General features: G+C 39.8%; 1 protein-coding gene across 4 annotated transcripts in view; it reads left to right on the top strand.

Moving 5' to 3' along the window:
* Window positions 1-21,589, top strand: part of clcn3 (chloride channel 3) — a 119,598-nt gene that overhangs the window by 82,344 nt on the left and 15,665 nt on the right. For all 4 annotated transcript variants that reach the window (XM_020533711.2, XM_020533708.2, XM_020533712.2 and 1 more), the window contains 8 exons: window positions 766-953; window positions 3,031-3,153; window positions 4,209-4,415; window positions 7,776-7,856; window positions 11,315-11,860; window positions 13,629-13,815; window positions 16,179-16,577; window positions 17,134-17,350. In XM_020533711.2, coding sequence (XP_020389300.1) covers window positions 766-953; window positions 3,031-3,153; window positions 4,209-4,415; window positions 7,776-7,856; window positions 11,315-11,860; window positions 13,629-13,815; window positions 16,179-16,577; window positions 17,134-17,350 — 1,948 coding nt within the window. The remainder of the gene's footprint in view (window positions 1-765; window positions 954-3,030; window positions 3,154-4,208; window positions 4,416-7,775; window positions 7,857-11,314; window positions 11,861-13,628; window positions 13,816-16,178; window positions 16,578-17,133; window positions 17,351-21,589) is intronic.

The following is a 21,589-nucleotide window of genomic DNA, read 5'->3' as shown; positions in this document are numbered from 1 at the left end:
TGTTGCTAAATTGGGAAAAGTGGATTATTTTGTATACAAGTGCACTCCTCTGGCTTTTCTTGCTCCAGTGGAAGGAACTATCTCATTTCCTTTTTCTGAAGGAATACTTACATGGCATATGTTTTTGCTACTTGTCCACTAAAATATTTAGAGGCATTTTCCTATCTCTTTTCTTTACCTTCCTTCTCTTCAAAACCATTTCAAATTCTGAACTCTGGCAAACTTCAGCTTACATGCATGTCTTGGGAACAAATTGTACCTTTTTCACAGCACAGAATGTCTTGTTTTAAACATTTCTTTTGAGTGCCAGGATCAAGTGTGTAGTACTAAAACCCAATGTTTGAAATACACCGGGCCAGAATTTTACCTTTGCATTGTGGCATTCACTTCCATGACTGCCATTTTGGCATTTTCTTGCTAGTCTGTGCAGTAGTTGCTTCCTACTCTTGGCTAGTTAGGGATGGTATAGCTGACAGAAAGCGAGAAGGACAGAACACCCTGTTTTTTCAGTTGATTCAACTACAGCAATGTGCATCTGCCAGGTGTTGATGTACAGGTCAACCATGATCAAATTGCTTGGTGGATCAATCCCAAGGGACTGAATGACCCATTTCTGTTTCCTTGTAGCAAGAAAAGGTCAAATTTTGAAAAGAATGTGTATATTCCGTGAGTTAATTATAAAAGGGATGGGGAAATAAATCACTAATTTTTAAATTGAAAAGAACTAATATTTAAAGTTATGATTCAACATCTGATGCTTTTCAGGTGCCCTGGCTGGTTTGATAGATATTGCTGCAGACTGGATGACTGATTTAAAAGAAGGCATATGTTTGAGTGCATTGTGGTTTAATCATGAACAGTGCTGCTGGGGATCAAATGAACCAACGTTCGAAGCAAGAAATGAATGTCCTCAGTGGAAAACATGGGCTGAATTAATAATTGGACAAGCAGATGTAAGTAGGCTTCCAACGGATCATTATAAATATTTTGGAAAAAAATTATTTACTGTCATGTAGTAGTTTTTTGTGGAATGTGGATGAGGGAGAATGGTGGGAATTAATTTGAGTTACAGTTTACGTTTTGGAAAGGGAACTTGTGTGGATGCATTTCCTGCATAGATATTGACATCAGTTATTTTGCCACCTCCCATGGCTGCGTGGGTTGGCTCCAGGTACTCCGGTTTCCTCCCACAGTCCAAAAATGTGCAGGTTAGATAGATTGGCCATGCTAAATTTCTCTGTAGTGACCAGGTTGTGCAGGCTAGGTGGGTTAGCTATGGTAAATAGAGGGTTACAGGGATAGGGTGGGGGGGTCAGTGAATTGCTCTTCAGAGGGTCGGGGTGGACTTGATGGGCCAAAGTACCTCTATCTGCCCTGCAAAAAAATTCTTTGATTTGAAGGAACCTATTGTAACTAAGCACATAGGTTTAAGGTGAGAGGGCAAAGAATTAAAAGAGACCTAAGGGGGCAACTGTTTCACACAGAGGTTGGTGCATGTATGGAATGAGCTGCCAGAGGAAGTGGTGGAGGCTGGTGTAATTACAACATTTAAAAGGCATCTGGATGGGTATATGAATAGGAAGGGTTTAGAGGGATGTGGGCCAAATGCTGGCAAATGGGACTAGATTAATTTAGGATATCTGGTCGACATGGACGAGTTGGACTGAAGGGTCGGTTTCTGTGCTGGTTACCCCTATGATTCTATGACATTCTTCCTTGCCTATGTCTGTGCATTAATACTGCTAGACAGGAACTATATTTTTCTCTTGTGTTCTTTTGCCTCAACGTTGAAGCTGAGTATAGTTCTCTTGTTTCCCTGGCTGAGACCATTTCATTAATTGAATCACAACTTCCACAAATTTACAGCTCAATCATGCATTTGCTAAATGGATATCCTCTCTCGGGTATGACTTTCAAGCAAAACTGCCCTTGACCTTGGTACTTTTACTAGAGTTAAGCTTGGTCAGAGTTGCAAATGAAATTATGATCTTGGTAGTTTGGTCAAACAATATTAGAACACTAGAAGGAACTTTGCTCTGTGCAATGGAATCCCAGCGCGATTGGTGCTGATTACATTTCAGAAATAAAGTGTCCTGTTTTCCACTGCTAATGACACATACTTCAATCTGGATCTTAAAAGCAGTTTTGGGCCCTATATCTAAGGAAGAATGTTCATGTTGGAGATGGTCCAGAGAAGGTTTACAAGAATGATCCTCAGGATGAAGGCCTTGTCATATAAGGAGTGGTTGAGGACTCTGAGTCTGTACTCAGTGGAATTTAGAAAGATAAAGAAAATCCAACTGACTTTTACTGAATACTGAGAGGCCTGAATAGAGTGGATGTGGAGAACATGTTTCCGCTAGTAGGAGAGTCTCGGACCCAAGCGCACGGCCTCGGAGTGAAGGGAAGGCCCTTGAGAACTGAGTTGAGGAGGAATTTCTTCAACCAGAGGGAGGTTAATCTGTGAAACTCATTGTCGCATTGGGCTGTGGAGATCAAGTCATTGAGTGTGTTTAAGACAGAGATAGATAGGTTTTTGATTGATGAGATCAAGGATTATGGGAGAAGGCAGGAAAAGGGTGTTAAGAAACATGTCAGTCACGATCAAACGGACCCTTCTGAGGAAGGGTCACCAGACCCGAAACGTTAAATCTGTTTTCTTCTTCACAGATGCTGCCGGACCTGCTGAGCTTTTCCAGCAACTTTGTTTTTGTTCATGATCAAATGGCATATCAGGCTTGATGGTCCGAATGGCCTTATTCTGCTCCTATGTCTTATGGTCTAAATAAAAGCAGAAAAATAAATTATGCTTCATGGGAATAAAAGGATGTTTTCGCTTCACTGTATAATTATCTCAAGAATGCAATCACAAATGTTGATGCCAAAGAAGTTAATGGAAGAATAAATAAAATATTTTGACATTTTATCCTCTGCTGAGTCTTGTGATTCTAATTGTGTGAATGATGAACAAAGTTCTCAAATCTTGTTGGCTATGTTTCAGCAGAGCTTTTAATGTGTAATATTTTCCAGGGACCAGGTTCTTATATAATGAACTACATTATGTACATATTTTGGGCCTTGGGATTTGGCTTCCTGGCTGTTTCGTTTGTGAAGGTGTTTGCTCCATATGCATGTGGTTCCGGAATTCCAGAGGTGAGATCCAGTGATTTTTTTTGAAATTTGCAAGAAGCAAGAATTCAGTATTGGAATAATAAATACTGTAGATTTAAGGGCACTTGAAGGGAAAATAAAAACTACTTAACTGAGTCACCGTACATCCCCAAGTTGTTTAAATTAATTGAGTTAGATGGTCTTATTCCAGTTCCCTTGGGCTTGAATGCCAAAACAAAAATCTAGCCGCGATCTGCAATTAAATGAGTAGCAGAAAGTGGAACAATGCTTTACTTCTGTAATAAGGACTGCTCTTTTATTTGCATCAAAACATTATGAGAGACAAAATAAAATGAGTTTTACTCTTTAATTCATTTGTTCAGTCTACATTGTTGAATGCTGAAAATGAAAATAATGTTGTTCAGATTAGGCTAAATCTTCTATCCCCTTGACAATTTAGAACATAGATCAAAATAAAGCATGAAGTGAAATTGAAAGTTTATTGGATTTTTTTTCATAGCAGGTGGTGTTGGATCAGGAGAATTGTTACAGTTTTGTCATTAAATACTAACTCCATAGTCTATAATTATAACATTTTACCATACCAAAAATAGTCGCTTCATTCATCCCATCATAATTTATCCATCCAGAAACAATTTTCAGGCCCTTCACTGCAGCATCCAATTGTTAAGTGACAGCTCCACTAGACAGAAATGCTTTGATCATTTTCAACGAAAAAGTATTGTCTGGCCCAAATCCTAAGTTTGTATTGCTAGCTGAACCTTGGTTCCCTTGTCTGACTCTTGCCTATTCCATCAGGTAGCCTCTCATGACCTTTCACTGATATAGTAGAGTTTCAAAACTAAATTCTCAATTGTGGTCGTCAAACTCATTGCTACTGTGTTCTGAGGAAGGGTCACCAGACCCAAAACGTTAACTCTGTTGTTCCCTTCACAGATGCTGCCAGACCTGCTGAGCTTCTCCAGCAACTTTTGTTTCACTTCATTGCTACTGAAGTTGCTTACATTATTTAAAAACAATGTGAAGTTTAAGAGATATCTATTAAATTTTAAGACAATTGTATTTTGCTTCTGCAGATTAAAACCATTCTGAGTGGCTTCATCATCCGAGGATACTTGGGCAAGTGGACCTTGCTAATTAAAACAGTCACTCTGGTTTTAGCCGTTGCCTCAGGGCTGAGTCTGGGGAAGGAAGGTCCTCTTGTACATGTTGCGTGTTGCTGTGGTAATATCTTCTCCTACCTGTTCCCAAAATACAACAAAAATGAGGCAAAGAAACGAGAGGTAGCATTCCTGCGTTTTTTGCTAATTTTAAAAAAGTGTTTTGTTTCTTTCAATTGATTAAACAGTAGCTCTTGCAGGTGTACTTTGATTCCTGTGACTGCAGAGATATGTTTTTATAAATAATTTTCCTGAAATAAAAGCTGCATATCCTGACTGCAATAAATTCATTTGTTGGATTTATTATACTCTGAGATTGCAGAGGTCTGAAATGCAGAGGGACCTGGGTATCCTAGTGATTCACAAAATGGTGTCGAGCAAGTAACTAGGAAAGCTAATAAAATGGTAGTATTTATTACGTGGGAAATTGAACTTTAAATTAGGGGGAGTTATGCTTTAGCCAGACAGGAGGCACTGGTGCAGCTGTAGGTGGAGTGCTGTGTACAGTATTGGTCTCTGTATTTATGAATGGATATAAATGCTTCAGAAACAGTTCAGAGAACGTTTATTAGACGACTACTTTGGAATGGGTGGGTTGTCTTATGAGAAAATGTTGGCAGGCTAGGGTTGTATCTAACTGGAGATTAAAAGAGTGATTGATTGAAACATACAGGATCTTGAGACTTGTGCCCCAGAGCAAGCTGCGCCCATTTTCAAGATGTTCCAGTGCAGCTACAACTATCTAGCAATGTGGCACCTATCTAACAATGTGGAAAATTATCCAGATATGTTCTCTCCACACAAACAGAAAAATGCACCCCATCTATCTACTGCTCCATCAGTATACTCTCAATCATCAAGAAAGCGATGGAAAGTTTGTTAACAGTGCTTTCAAGTGCTTACTTAGGTTTTATATTGGGACCCCTAGTCCTATATTCTCCCCTCAAGAGGAAACATCCTTTCCATACCTACCCTGATGAGACCCCTCGGGATCCAAGTAGAGAGTCTGCCGGCTTGGGAACGAAATGGCTTGTGCTTGGAGTAACGGCTTCTTGCAGAATTACTGACCTGTATTTTGATCTATGGTTTGTATAGAGATTCAGGTCATGTTAGATTTGCCTCATGTATGTTCAGTGGTTTAAAGTATGCTGTCTACAAAATAGATTTATGAATATTGCTTATGGGTTGTCACATGACAAATACCTTGAAATGTAAAACCTTGTCATTGTCACCCATTTAGGCGTCAACTGAACTTCGAATTTCTTATCTAAAATTATTAGTTTCTGTGGGGATTGCAATGAGGTGTGGCATAAGTGAGCCATACAGCTGACCAAGGTTTCAGGTTCATTTGTCAGGGTGGGCTCTCAAATTTAATCTCATCCAGGGCTATGGTTGAAATGCTGCAATTAGCCATAGTGACTCTTGGTTAGGAAGAAGAGTGATCAGTAAGAGTTCATGCCCCTGACTGCTATTCAATGATTTCTAGAAAGTAAATATGTAGACATTGATTCAGAGCAGAATAGAGCCTCTCTGCAGGCTCCTTCAAAATCAAATAGGATGCTGATGCTATCTGTGAGCTTAACCGTGATGAATAATGCACCTGGGCATTGCACTATTCAAAGCTGTAACCCAGCAGGAGTCAATGTCTTTCGGAAAAAATAGGACAGGAGGGAAAGCAAAGAAATAATGAGAGAGAAAATAATCCTAGGAACTGGTCTGAAAACAACCTTAGATATTTTGTCTTTCAAATTGTATAATCTATGTGCCTCAGACCAAAATTTGGAATTAATGCTTTCCTTGGGGGGAGAAAGCTCCTAAGCAACAGACTTTATTCTTCACCCTTGTGATGCAAGCTTTGAGAAGCTTAAAATTAGAAGCAACTCTCATGCTACATTCTCTTCATTGTGCCATCTAGTTTTGCAAAAGATAAGCAAAAGCACTGAGCATTTATATTATGCACTTTACTGGAAATATATCCCAAGGTTCTTTTACAGATAGGTTCAAGGAAAGTGAGCACCAAGCCATGAAGGAATTCAGAGAAGTGATTGAAGTTTGATTAAATAGATTGTTTGTTTGTTTGTTTGTTTGTTTGTTTGTTGGAGACCCCAACTAAGGATGTAGATAGGAGTAAAGAATGGAGAGGTATTGGGAGAGAGTATTTTTAAAAGCTCTGAAATGGCTAAAGGTTCAGTTACCAGTACTGGTGCAGGAAAGTGAATGGAAACACAAAAGAGCTGTATTCAGAGGAATGGGTTGTTCATGAGGGAATGCTGGGACTGGAGGAGTTTGCAGAGACAAGGTAAGGCCAGATGAAGGTGGACATTAAAGCCGATGGCAAAAGTCTTCACTGTGTAGATGAGCCTGGTAAGGCCAGTAATGACAGGGCTTGGTGTAGGGGGCAGGGAGGGGATGGGTAATGGGGTGAAGATGAGCTAGTAGAAATTGAAGTGCATTCCAGATTTAGTCCTTTGCTTACAGTTTTGTCAGAGTCTGAACCCATGAGACAACCTCAGTCAATTTTGATCTCCATGAAGGGAACTCAACATTCATTCAACTAATTACTGAATTATTTTATATCTGTCTCTGGGTTTGGTCACCATCTGAAGCGTCTTCTCTTACGTCTACCCTATCAAATCCTTTCATACTCTTAAGAACATAATCCTTAGTCTTCTATTTTCCATTAGAAAGTTAGAACCTTTGGTTTCTACAATCTGGCCAAGCACATTTAAATGTGTTGTAAACAGGGATTTCCCAGCATTGATTCCTGTAGTTCTCCTGCAGTGTTGATATAACTCATTCACAGCAACTGACTTGTTGAACTTCCAAACCAGCTGATGAATCTTGCCTGCTGTTGTCTATCATCTCATGTTATTGGGTTATTACCTGTGAGGCATGACATGAAGAGCCTCGCTTAATTGATTTTTTTTTCAATTACTTTTACTCTTTGAAAGTGTAATTGTGGGAAAATGGGTGTAGATTAGTTATTGATCCCTCACTTGGACAGTACTTGTTCTTCAAGCACCAACATAAAATGAATTAATTGGCCACACATCTAATTGTCAAATGTTGGATCTTGCTATGTGCAAAATTGCTGTAGCATCTATGTTTTTGGAAACTTTTTTTGTAAATTGTTACCTGTAGCAGTGTTGATCTGTGATTAGTTTATCTTAAGTATGATAAAAATCATTTAAAGTCAAGATTTTCCAGTTTGCCTTTTAACTTTCTATCAGTATCCTTAATACGTGCTATCAATTAAGCTTTGTCACAAAAGCTTATCACGCTAAAGACTCGACAATAGAACAAGCAAAAATAAATGTCCAAATAAATGGATTTTCCTTTTCACTTGTGCGATAAACTACAGAACAACTTTTGTGGATTTTAGCATGTAGCTCAGCTTTGCCCCTTGGTTCAGAATCTTTCAGTGTAAACCAGTTTTGCTGAAGTTAACGTAAAATAACAAAATTGTGTCATTGCTTTCTATAGGTATTGTCTGCAGCATCAGCAGCAGGGGTATCTGTGGCTTTCGGTGCTCCAATTGGTGGTGTCCTTTTTAGCTTGGAAGAGGTAATAAATATTCATTATTTGAGAACAAAGGGACTCAGGACCTAAGCACGGGAGTATGCCATTCGGCCCTTCAGGTTTGCTCTGCCATTTGATAAAATCATGGCTTATCTGATTGTGGTCTCAATTCCATTTTCCTATCTGTGACCAACATTTGACAATAAAAAACTTAACAAGTCAACCTAGGCAATATTAAATGACACAGCTTTTTGCTTTCTAGACCCATGACCGTCTGAGAGAAAAAAAGTTTGTCTTTATCTCCATTTTAAGACAATGTTTAATCAGTTGTAAACTAGCTTGGGCACATGTACGCATTTACTACTGTACATTACTATATTAAGTAGTGGTGTATTGAAGATACAGTATTAAATATGAAATCAAGGCCTAATTTCATTTCTGAGTTAAGTGAAATTACTTTTTATAGAATCCCAAAGTGTGGGAACAGACCATTCGGCCCTACAAGTCCACACCGCCCTTCCGAAGACCATTCCCCTACCTTTTCCCTGTAACTGTTCATCCCCCATGTCTAGTCCACCTAATTTACACACCCCTGGACACTACGCGTAATTTAGCATGGCCAATCCACCTAAACTGCACATCTTTGGACTGTGGGAGGAAACCCACGCAAACACAGAGAATGTGCAAACTCCACGCAGACGGTCGCCCGAGGGTGGAATTGAGCCTGGATCCCTGACGCTGTGAAGCATGCTCTGAGCCACCGTGCCACCCCAAATCTTCTAGGAAGTTTTATGTGGCTAATCGCAAAGTTTTGCATGTAGCCAGTACATACTTGAACCATAAACAGCACTGCTCCAATTTTCCAATACATTCTCTCACAATTTACCCCTATACCTGCAGACAGGTACAAAGGGACTGTCCAGAGGATCTTCAGTGTTGTTGCAGCCTATGTCATCTAGGCTTGGGAACATCAAGAACTTCACTCGAAAGTTAAAGGAAATATAATCAGGAAAGATAAAGAGGAGAAAGAAGGGGAGAGGGAGATCAGGTGTCAAAACAAGTGAAACAGACAGCAAAGACAAGCAGAAGAAGTGAAGAGTGGAAATTATACACGTTGAAGCGACTGTCATGTTGCAAATGTTTTCTTGCATGCACACACAAAAATGAAGTATTGAAACAGGACAAACAATTAGAAACCTTGAGAAGGTAGTAGCCTGCGAACTAATCGTTATATGACAAAACTGAAATCTGTATTTGCGAATAAAGTGTTCATTACTGATGGATGGCTCATAAACATATTAATATTTTGAGTTCTTTTGAACAAATTTCCTCATCCAATGATCCAGTACTTTCTTTAGACTGCATCTCTTGGGCAAAATTTAGTGCCCCATGCCATGTTGAGTTTGGTGGTGAGGGGCCATTAATTTAGGTAGCAGGGTGACAGCAGGATGGGAAATCCACAGCCTTCTCACCCACTGCCAAAGGCGACCCTTAAGTTTTACAGTCAGTGCCTATGTAAGGACCTCATCCTGCTGCCACTGGTATTCATTCTTCCAAGGTGAGTGGAGAACACGATGACCAAACCCAAGCAAGGTTGCTTGTGGGCTTCCGGAGGAATTGGGTATTCCTCGGTCAAAGGAATTTGTTCCTGGTAGAGAGTATCAGGTAGCTGAGAACTACCCTCTTCTCTTACAACCATTACCCCATGACCGTCATCCGCCGTCACTAATGTGTGGTTTGAGCCCATGACAATCCTGGACCTCGAGTGGATGTCATGCTGAAGCAACCAATGCATCCAGAGTGGTGCTACAGTTCAGTCAAGCTTCTGGCCTCCAATTAGTCAGCAGCTCCCAATGGCTGTCTTCTTTGATTCCAGGGAAAACGCACAGTTCTTCAGTAAAATGCTTGAGTAACATACAATGCATGCCTTTCTGGAAAAAGACAATAGGGACTTTGCCCAGCAATCCATCTGACAGATTTGACACCCTTCACCTGCATTAATATCAGCCTGTTGTCTTATTTCACTTGTCTTATTTCACAATAAGACCATGAGCCATTAGTTGCAGGAACAGAAAGAGATCATTCAGCCATTGATTCTGCCGTACCATGTAACAAACTCATGGCTGATCTGATAATCCTTAACTCCCATTTTCTCCCTTTTCCCTATAACGCTGATTCCTCTAATGGTTAAAAATCTATTTTAGCTTTGAATATATTTAACCACCCGGCTTTGACAACCCTTTTTCGTAAAGAATTCCAGATTCACTACCCTCTGAGAGAATACGATTCCTTCTAATCTCTGCCCTAAATAGGTGACCCTTACTTTGTGAATATGCCCCTGGTCCTAGACTCTTCCACAAGAGGAATCAACTGTTCTGCATCTACCCCGTCAAGCCCCTTAATCTTATTCAGTGAAATCTTTTGTCATTCTTTTGACTCCAATGAATAGAATCCCAAAGCAGTCAATCTCTCTTCTTAAGAAAACCCCTCCTTATGCACATTCAATCTAGTGACCCTTCTGTGGACTGCCTCCAGTGTCAGTATATCTTTCATTAGATAAGGGAATCAAAATTGTTTACAATATTTCAGTTGTCTGATTCATGCCTCATCTAGCTTTAGCAAGATCTGTCTCTTTTTATTCTCTATTCTATTTGAAACACAGGCTGACATTCCCTTCCCATTTGCCTTCCCTATTAGATGCTGAATTTAGATGCTAATTTTCTGCGATTCATGCATGAGAGCTCCCAAATCCTCTGCTGCAACTTTCTGCTGTTTTGCCCCATTTAAATAATATTCAGCTCCTGTAATATTCCTGCCAAAGTACATTACCTCATATTTTTCCCATATTGTATTCCAGCTGCCAAGTCTGTAACCCACTCATACAACCTGTCTACATCCCTCTGTTAACTCTGTGTCATCCTCACCACCTATTTTCCCATCTATTTTTTGATCATCCCACAAACCTGGTAATTCACTTAATCAGAAGCTTCCACAAGCTATACAGCCCAGAATGTAAACAGTTACATTTGCTAATGTTTTGAATTTACTGCTGCACTCTCTCACTCCCTTCAGATCAAATGAAAACTTTACAAACTGACTTGGCATTCAAAGGCATTTATTTACAAAATCAGTAGCGCTATAAAATACAATATAAACTGGTAAAAGAATGCAAATGATTTGTAACATTCAATTTGTTCATCAAGCTTTTGTATTTAATAAAGTTTCTATTAGTCGATGGTGAATGACAATAGTACTGGACACTCCCAGCTTTTAATATCAGAATTGGAAGTTGAGCCTCACTTGTCACTTCATTTCTCTGAAGAGGAAAAAAATACTTGAAATTTTAACAAAATTATACTGTTTCTTTTGAATGTTATTAACAACCCTTTCGAAAAATTTTTTTGTAATTTTACTTGACCAGTTCATTGTAAATTATTTTTTGAAAAGCTTTTGATATGTTGAAGCGTTCTTTTAATCACCATTTTAAAACCTTTTTATTTCAGGTTAGCTACTACTTTCCCTTGAAAACTCTCTGGAGATCATTTTTTGCTGCATTAGTGGCAGCCTTCGTCTTGCGCTCTATTAATCCTTTTGGAAACAGCCGGCTGGTTCTGTTTTACGTGGAGTATCACACACCGTGGTATTTGTTTGAATTGATCCCTTTCATCCTCCTGGGTGTATTTGGAGGGCTATGGGGAGCCTTCTTCATCCGTGCTAACATTGCTTGGTGTAGACGACGGAAAACCACAAAGTTTGGCAAGTTTCCAGTCCTGGAAGTCATTGTAGTGACCGTGATCACTGCAGTTGTTGCCTTTCCTAATCAGTACACCAGGAAGAACACTAGTGAGCTGATCAAAGAACTTTTCACTGATTGTGGGCCTCTAGAATCTTCACCCCTCTGTGATTACCAGATTGATGCAAATGTCAGTAAACTGCTGGATGACATTCCGGATCGAGCTGCTGGTCAAGGAGTTTATGATGCCATTGGAAAACTGGCATTGGCACTTATATTTAAGATCATTATGACCATCTTCACATTTGGAATTAAGGTAACACACTCATAGATGTTTTATGCTGCAGTTAAGAGGAATGTTTAGCTGTTCACAGGAGCCTGTTAATTTGACAATTCATACCCTTAAATGAATGTTAAAAACAATAGGCTCATGTTTTTAATCTTTGGTATTAACAGCCTATCTATTTCAATCACTTTTTGCCTAAATTCAAAGCACATAAATGGCCAGATCTAGAAGATGCAGATGGTAACAGTGTTCAAACTTAATAAGAATATTCCCCTCTTTCATTGTGTAAATGACCCAACACTGAACTGGAATTAAAATGGCTTGATTTAGTTAAGTGGCGAGTTGATCTCTACTAGAATTGTAAAATCCTTAAGCATCACAAGGTTTGAATTCTATACCCCAGAGAGCTGTGGATGCTCAGTCCTTGGATTCAAGGGATACAGAGCTAGTGTGGGAGCATGGAGTTGAGGTTGAAGCTCAGCCATGTGTATTTGTATTGAATGGCAGAGCAGTCTTGAATGGCCTACTTCTCCTCCTATTTCTATACCTTTTACTTGCAGTCAAAAGTAGATATTACCTGAGTTGAACTCTTTTTGCCATAGTTTTCCCTAGTCTCTTTCCTATGTCCATTTGCAATTTCCTGCTTCCAGCTGTACTACTTACTGTTCCTCATAATGTTTTGGTCTGCAAACTTTTCTGTTCCTGCACTCCAGTCATTGGTAAATATGGTGAAAGGATGAGACCCTCAGTCTGATCCCTGGGACCAGTGTTTTTCGTGCGCTACCTTGATCACCACTCTCTGTTCCCTGCTGCATAAATCAAAAGACTACTTTCAGTTCTGTTCTCATACTTTTTGCTAATGATTACCTCTGGAACCTTATTAAACACCTTCTGGTGGTCTATAAAGGTACTGCATTTACTTATATCAATCTCAAAAATTTCAATTGATTAGTCGATCACTAGACAGATGACTGGCACCCACAGAACTCATCAAGGAATTGGCATTTCTACAGGTGAAAATTTAGACTATTAATTTGAGTTAAGGTAAGATACTGTTCAGTTATTACAGTGTGATGTGAAACCATTAGCAAAATGTATTGAGTGTGGATAGAGTGTGCAATATAAAATAAATGTATTCAGTTGGCCTAGATTAGACTTGGCACTGGCAGCTCGAAGTAAATGTCTAATTTATATCTACCTGCTCCATTACATTGGCCTGAGAATGGGAACTAGAAAGATGCATTTTTCTGCTGCTAATCAGGGGCTGATGCATCTCCACAGGTTACGTAAGAATAACTGAAAATGGTAAATAAAAAATCTTTAAAACCCACCCATAAGTTCTAATGAATCCTTGTATGTGCAGTAAAATGGAACACCACGATGGCTCAGTGGTTAGCACTGCTGTCTCACAGCGCCAGGGATCTGGGTTCAATCCCATGCTCGGGTGACTGTCTGTGTGGGGTTTGCACATTCTCCCAACGTCTGTGTGGGTTTCCTCCGGGTGCTCCAGTTTCCTTCAGATGTGCAGGCTAGGTGGATTGGCCATGCTAAATTACCCATAGTGTTCAGGGATGTGCAGGTTAGGTGGGTTATACGGAATGGGTCTGGGTGGGATGCTCCGAGGGTCAGTGTGGACTTGTTGGGCTGAAGGGCCTGTTTCCACACTATAGTGATTCTCTGATTCTATGATGAACTTCAGTGTTGACATAGTCTAGTATGATGTGGTATGTCACTAAAGTTTTCATAAAGAGATGTATATATTTGTTTGATTTCTGTACATACTGGGGATATCTTGCAGGTACCTTCAGGCCTCTTCATTCCGAGCATGGCGATTGGTGCGATTGCTGGTAGGATTGTGGGGATTGCAGTGGAACAGCTAGCCTACCATCACCATGACTGGTTCATATTTAACCAGTGGTGTAATGTTGGAGCGGACTGTGTCACTCCAGGCCTGTATGCAATGGTTGGTGCTGCAGCTTGCTTGGGTAAGTAATTTTCATTTACAGTGAAGAATTTTGAGTGTTTCCTGAAAACGTGGTTAAGTTTAAAAAGTGTATGGTATAGCTCAGAAGCACACATGAGTTTCTCTGAGATTAACGAATTAAACCAGTTTCCATTCACATGAAGAGTGAAAGCAGACCATGGTTCCATAGGATATTCTCTCAATTCAGACACAAATATAACGAATGGAATGGACAGAGGTTATGTGTACTCCCAGTTATAAGGTAGTGCAGCAGTAACTAAAGTTGATTTTATACCTTGCATTTTCACTTGGTAAAATATCCTGTGTAGCTTCACAGAAGATTAAGGGGAATGAAATGGATACTAAGACAAAGAAGATAATAATATGTGTGCTGAGGCCATATATGTATAAAGTTCAAAGACAAAAATTTTAAATTTGAAGTATTGGAGGGCTAAAAGCAAACTTAAATGAATGTGGACAGACTGTGAAATTTGGTGTGAAGTTTGAAATTTGATTCCAATTCGCAAAATATCTGATGGCAGGGAGCTTTCAACAAAGGTTTTTACAGCAGAGGAATGGAGATTGGAATCGAAGCAAGCAAATGGTATTTGTGTGTGTTATGGACCAGAACAAACCAGACCACCGCCCAAAGACCACCGTCACCACACTCTGATAAAAACTGCCAGCAGTAGCTGCTGTGAAAAAGGCTTTCAGCAGCTTTGTGTTAATAATGGACTAGCCCAAAGTTTTGTGTTTATTAGTTGGCTAGTTTAATGTAAATTTTTTAAAGAAGCCCAAAGCTGTGTTAATATTCGTTAGTTAAACATGTGTAATTCTGATGCTGCAACCACTAGCTTCTTCTCCCCCATGCCCAATCCTACGACTTGCAGTCTCTCCCCATGCCTGACCTTTCTACTTGTAGCTTCAAGAAGCTGCTCCTCTGACTTTCCTCATCCCAGAAAAGGCCCATGCGAGGAAAGCAGGGTCCCAACTGACCACCTGTAGTAGCATCAAGACTTACTTTTCACAAGTGTGGAGTTCTGGTTTCAGATCTGTATCTATATCTTGAATGGGAGTACAGGTACAAGACAGTGAAGCGGTGAGAGGGTGAGTCATGGAGGGAGAGAGGTTGCAAGTCAGAGGGTCAGGAAACAGGATTGGCATTGAGCAGGAGGTACTTAAGTAAAAAGTTATATTTATCTTATATATTTTAAAATTTATGTAGTGTTATTTCAATGAATTTAGCAATGAAAGTATTTCAACCTAGAGGGCAAAATATTTTAACTTTTTTTCTGATAAAGAATGACCTACCTAATCTAACTACTGCTTTCACATTAGCTTTAAGAGTAAACTATAATTTGCTTAAAACAGGAACATGACCACAACTTTAAGAAAGGGCTTTCTGCACTGGTAAAGTCATGTATTGTTGAAAGCCAGGTTAAATGGATATGCTATTTTGGGAATTTCTGACCCAAAAGCAGTACAGTAAGGAAAAGTTGTAATTTCTTTGAAAAGCCTGTCGAGTCTGCAGGTATTTTTAAGAATGCTTTATTGAAATGAATGTCATATTGTGCCAAGGAACCACTAAAGTATACAAAACTCGATAATAGAACAAATTTAAATGCTTTGTGTCTTAATACACGAAGAATTCGAAGTAAGGTTTTGTGAAAGTTGGCTAAAATCAATTAAAAACTGAAAAGTTGTGTGAAAAGCTCAAAGAAATTAATGAGCTGGGTGTTTTCACAGAAGTAGTTGAAATGTGAACCAGGGTGTTGGTTGGTCTGGAAAGCTATGCCATCAAGACAGCCATGACCTGAATGGGAGGTGGTTTGAATACATGTCATCTGATGATAATCATACAGGGAAAACACAAAGCTGTTGTCTGATGAGATTCGTGACCTACCTTGTGTGAATAAAGGGCAGCTTATTTGTTTGGAACTATGCAGTTGCACAGTGCCACTGTTGCAGGAATAGTAATATGGGTGTTTGTGTTCTTGTAAGGCACAATTTTGTTGTATCTACTGGCCAAGGTGCAGTTTACCTTTTTATTTGAAGCATTGTTCGCTTATTAACACACATTTAATTTACATTGATTCTGATTAATTTTAAAGTACAAGTTCAAAAAATGAAATCTTATTGGTAATATCTCCTTTAGTGGGGGTCATTTGTTATTTCATTATTTTGGTTTACGGTTTTCCAACAGGTGTTTGTAACATTGCAGTCGTTAGTGGAAAAAGGATGCTTTCAACCTTAAAAAATTCTCCCTCTGATCTTTACCAAAAGTGGCAAGGAAAGGTGGTAATTTATGGAATACAAAATGTGAAGAATGTGATCAAACATTGAAAGGAAGGTTGGAGAATGAGTACATCCTTTTTTCTTTTGCAGGTGGTGTAACGCGGATGACAGTTTCCCTCGTGGTAATCGTATTCGAGCTGACTGGTGGACTGGAGTACATTGTTCCTCTCATGGCAGCTGTAATGACCAGCAAGTGGGTGGGCGATGCATTTGGAAGGGAAGGCATTTATGAATCACACATTCGCTTGAATGGATATCCATTCCTGGATGCTAAAGAAGAGTTCACTCATACGACACTGGCTGCGGATGTGATGCGGCCTCGGAGAAATGAGACTCCTCTTTCAGTGCTGACGCAGGATGACATGACGGTTGAAGATTTAGAAACGATGATTAACGAAACAACGTACAATGGTTTTCCTGTTATTGTATCAAAAGAATCTCAAAGACTAGTTGGATTTGCACTACGAAGGGATATAACTATTGCATTAGGTATGGGGTTGATTATACAGATTAGTCTGGTGTACCTTCAACTGTGTTACAATGCGTGCATGCATTTGCAAATTAAATAGTGGCTCTGAACATGAGGTTAGGAATTGGGCATGGACTAAAGAAAATTTCTTTGACCTTGCCACTACATGTAGACCTGTATGTTGTGCAGGAATGTTCATTATAAAGTAGGAGAAAATCATGTGGTTCTGCATTTATGTTCATAAAGTCGAGTGGATAATACGAAGTGGTCATTCTTGACAAGTCAGCTGTCATGTCCTTTGCAGTTCATCACTTCACTTCCAGTGCAGCCAGTAAGTTCTTGATTGTTCTGTGCACTGATGGAAAAATGACCAGTAGAGCTGCTGTAATCATATTTGGGTTGACTGTAAACCTATTTGAGCAGCATAATCAATGCTTGAATAACCAAAAGCCCCAGTCCCTGGTGGAGTGCAGTGAAGATTGGAGAACAACTAGAAGTTGCACAAGAAAATGACATCTTTTGACTGCTACAATGATCAATTTTGTAATTTCCTTTTCCTTTATTTCATTCCATTAGAAAATGCTAGAAGAAAACAAGAAGGTATTGTCAGCAGTTCAAGGGTTCACTTTACACAACATGCCCCAACACTTCCAGCAGACAGTCCACGTCCACTGAAGCTGCGGAGTATTCTTGATATGAGCCCTTTCACAGTTACAGATCATACACCTATGGAGATTGTAGTGGACATCTTTCGTAAACTGGGCCTGAGGCAGTGCCTTGTAACTCACAATGGGTAAGTCTAATCATATCTTAGAGAAAATGTATTGCATGTGGTATTTTTGATTGCAAAGAACAGTTACGTACAATGAGATTTAATTCACAACTTAAGTTACATTCTTGTATGATTTTGAAATGGGTAGGTAACTGTTGCAAAACCTGGACAGCACAAGAATCTGCTAGAAATGGAGAAGAGGAAATTTCAAACTATTTTTGTATTTGAGCTGAGAAATGAGTAAAGAGGGCAGGAACTTGTGATAATTTGATAATTTGAAGATGCTTCAAGCCAGTCTGTGATCTTTCCTCTATCGGTAAAGGTTACACAGTGGAAAATTTCTTTGATACTTATTCAGTGTCCGCGTGCGTGCACACAGAATTTACCATGGGCCTTTCGGAAAGAAGCTCCACACCCCTCTGCAACCAGTTTAGCGTGTGTGATCTTCTTCCCTTTTGTTATTTGGAAGGCTCCATTCTCTTAGGAATAAAATTGCACACTTAGGTTTTGTGTTTCACTCAATAGTATTTTTAATTGTCATCTGAGCATTGTTTCACGTTTCCTTTGCATCGTGATTTGTTAAGTTGGAAACATTGTTTGTAAATAAGATAAGGCAAGAAGCAAACAGGAAACGGATGTGTAAATTACATACAATACATAAGAAATTTTCTCCTTATATTTTATAAGTCTGCATATTTTCACTTAAATTTTGATGTTGCCTTTTTTTAAAGGATAGGCTGTAGGCAAAGAGGGAACACGAAATATGTTTGGTAGACAGGATTAAGGAAAACCCCAAGGTATTTTTGAAGTATATTAAGGGCAAGCGGATTACCAAGGAAAGAGTGGGGACTATTAGATACCAAAGGGTCAATCTGTGCATGGAGCCAGAAAACGTGGGTGAGTTCTTGAACAAATATTTCTTATCTGTATTCACAAAGGAGAAAGACATTGTAGCCGGAGATTTCATTTGGGATGATGAGGTTCTAGAGCTTATTAAGATTAATAAAGAGGAGGTGTTAGATTTTTAAGCAGGCATATATCCTATGGGCCTGATGAGATGTATCCTAGGCTATAATGGGAAGGAAGGGAGAAGATTGCTGAGGCCCTGATGGTAATATTTAATACCTTGGTCACAGGTGAAGTACCAGATGACTACAGGATAACTAATGTGATTCCTTTGTTCAAGAAGGGCAGCAGGGATAGGCCAGACAGTTTCAGACCGGGTAGTCTGGCATCAGTGGTAGGGAAATTAATCCTGTCCCTCAGAATTTTGTCCAATATTCAACATTTGGAAAGGCAGGACTTAATCATGGAGAGCTGGCATGGATTGTTGAAGGGACATTGTGTCTGACTAATTTAGATTGAGTTTTCTTGAGAAGATGGCTAAGTATATTGATGAGGATAGTTCACTTAATGTGCATGGACTTCAGTAAGTCCTTTCACAAGTCCCAATTGGAAGTCTGATCTAAAAGGTAAGAGCCCATGGGATTCAAGACAAGTTGACAGACTGGATCCAAAATTGTCTTGCCAATATTAGGCAAACAGTGATGGTGGAAAGTTGTTTTTGTTATTGGAAGCCTGTGACCAATGATGGATAACAGGAACTGGTGCTAAGACCCTTGCTATGCACATTAACGACTTGCATATGAATGTAGAAGGTATAACTAATAAGTTTGCAGATGACCCGAAATTTGGTTGTTAGTGAGGATGATGGTCTTAGGCTACAGTCTAATATTGATCAGATCGGAAATCGGGCTGGCCAATGGCAGATGGAATTTAATTGTGATAAATGTGAGGTGATGTGTTTACGGAGGTCTGATAATGGAAGGACATACAAAATGAATGGTAGGTCCTTGGGAAGTATTGAGGAACAAAGGGACCTTGCTATACGAGTCCCTGAAAATGTCAGCACAGGGAGACAAGGCGGTGAAGAAGGCATACAGGATGCTTGCCTTCATTAGTCAGGGCATAGAACATAGGAGCAAGGAAGTCTTATTACAACTTTATAAAACATTGGTTAGGCCACAGATGGAACACTGTGCAGTTCTGGTTGCCATGCTATCAGAAAGACATGATTACACTGGAGAGGGTGCAGGGGAGATTCACCAGGATGTTACCTGGGATGGAAAGTCCTAGTTATGAGGAGAGAGACTGAATAGGCTGGATTTGTTTTTTCTTGGAGCAGCGGAGACTGAGGGAGGATCTGATTGAGGCATAAACAAGGCAGATTGTGAGAATACTTTCCTCATGGGATATGCGACTAAGGACCAGCAGGCACGAGTTTAAGGTGAGGAGTAAGTGGTTTAAAGAGGATGTGAGCAAAACACTTTCATCTGGAGGGTGTTAGAAATATGGTATATGCTGCCTGAGGTGTGATGGAGGCAAGTGCTTTCGCAACTTTAAAGAAGCATCTGGATAAGTACTTAAAATGACAGCGCACAGTAAGCTATGGACAAAGTGCATGTAAATGGGATTAGTATAGTTTCACATTTGTTGGTTGGCATAGACAGTGGGCTGAAGGGCCTGTTTTTATGGTCCAACTCTATGACTTTCTTGTTTTGTATCAGTACTCAGAATGGCAAAAAGATAATGCAGACCCCTACCACAGAACGAAGAAAAGTAATAGCGAGGAAATAGATTGTCAGTGGATGTTGAAAGAAGATTTCTCCCTATAATCATGCCATGGGAAAAAAAAAATCTATTTCTTACTGAATTGGTCACATTTCTTCTAAGTTTAGCTCTTTCCTAACCACCACTTCATTTTTCAGCAAGGCTGAGTTCCAATTCATTCCAGAACTGATCTCACTGCCACTTAATTGTTTCAAGTGATACAGTTTGAATGCTTGGATTTCTGGGAATCTGGAATTAAAAGTTCATCTAAAGGCAACCATGCAGCCACTATCAGTTGTTGTAAAAATCCATCTTGTTCAGCACTGTCCTTGAGGGAAGGAAATCTGCAATCCTTACCTGGCCTGGTTCACATTACTCTAGACCTACATCAATGTGGTTTACTCTTAATTGCCCTCTGAAATGGCTGTAGCAAACCACTCAAGTCAAGGGGCAACAGGTGAGGGGAAATAAATGTTGGCCCAGCATGGTGGACACCGGTATCTCATGAATTAATAAGAAAAACATCAATGCATCACCTCACGTTCATCTGGATTGAATTCCATTTGCCACTGAACAGCTCACCTGACTAACACATGCATGTCCTCTTGTAGTCTGAGGCTATCCTCCTCATTATACCCCACCAATTCTTGTATCATCTGCAAATTTACTAATCAACCCTCCTACATCAAGTCTAAATCATTTATATAATCCACAAACTGCAAACACCCTGACACTGACCCCTGTGAGAACCCACTGGACACAGACTTCCAGTTAGGACAACACCCCTTAACCACCCCTCTGCTTCCTGCCCTCAAACAATTGTGGATCCACTTTACCAAATTTGTTTGGATCCCATGGTTTTTTATCTTGTGCTATCAGCCTCCCATGCAGGACCTTGTCAAAGCCTTGCTGAAGTTCAAGTAGATGACATCAAAAGCGTTGCCCTCATCTACACACCTCTGGTTGCCTCTTCGAAAAACTCAATCGAGTTGGTCAGACATGACCTCCCCTTAACACAACCAGCCTGGATATTCGTGATTAGTCCCTCCCTCTTCAAATGCAGATTAATTCTGTCCCTCAGAATTGCTTCCAACAGTTTCCTCACCACTGAGGTTAGACTGACTGTCCTGGTTTTCTGGTTTATTCCTTTCTCCCTTGAACAACTATCAACAAGTGCTTCTGTAACTTAGCTGAAAATTGAAAGTTTACTGCTGGAGTCAGAATTGGCCAGATTACATTTTACCTCTGTTTCTGAATTGGGTACACCTGTGTAATTTTCCATTTTGTCAGTTAAATGCTATTACCTGTAGCTGTTCTGAAACCACTTGAATGGAGGCGTGACCAATCTTAAGTGCAAATCTACAGCACTGCAAACAGGAGGTTTGGGTCTGCAACCTTTGCCTTACTGCGCGTACCAAACCATTTCTTCATATTGCATGGAATGAATTGAATTGGCTCAGGTCTGGCTTCTTTGGTGCCATTTCAAGAGGAAGCCAAGGTGAATGATCCACTCAGTATTACTGGCTGAAGATAGTTGCAGTAATTTTAATTGTCTTTTACATATCCTGGGTTGTGTCATCATTATGAATATGGGTCAAAAAACAAAGTTGCTGGAAAAGCTCAGCAGGTCTGGCAGCATCTGTGGAGGAA

The sequence above is a fragment of the Rhincodon typus genome, chromosome 3 (genome assembly GCF_021869965.1).
Source record: "Rhincodon typus isolate 14 chromosome 3, sRhiTyp1.1, whole genome shotgun sequence".
Lineage (NCBI taxonomy): Eukaryota > Metazoa > Chordata > Chondrichthyes > Orectolobiformes > Rhincodontidae > Rhincodon > Rhincodon typus.
This window is presented reverse-complemented; position numbering and strand designations above follow the sequence as displayed.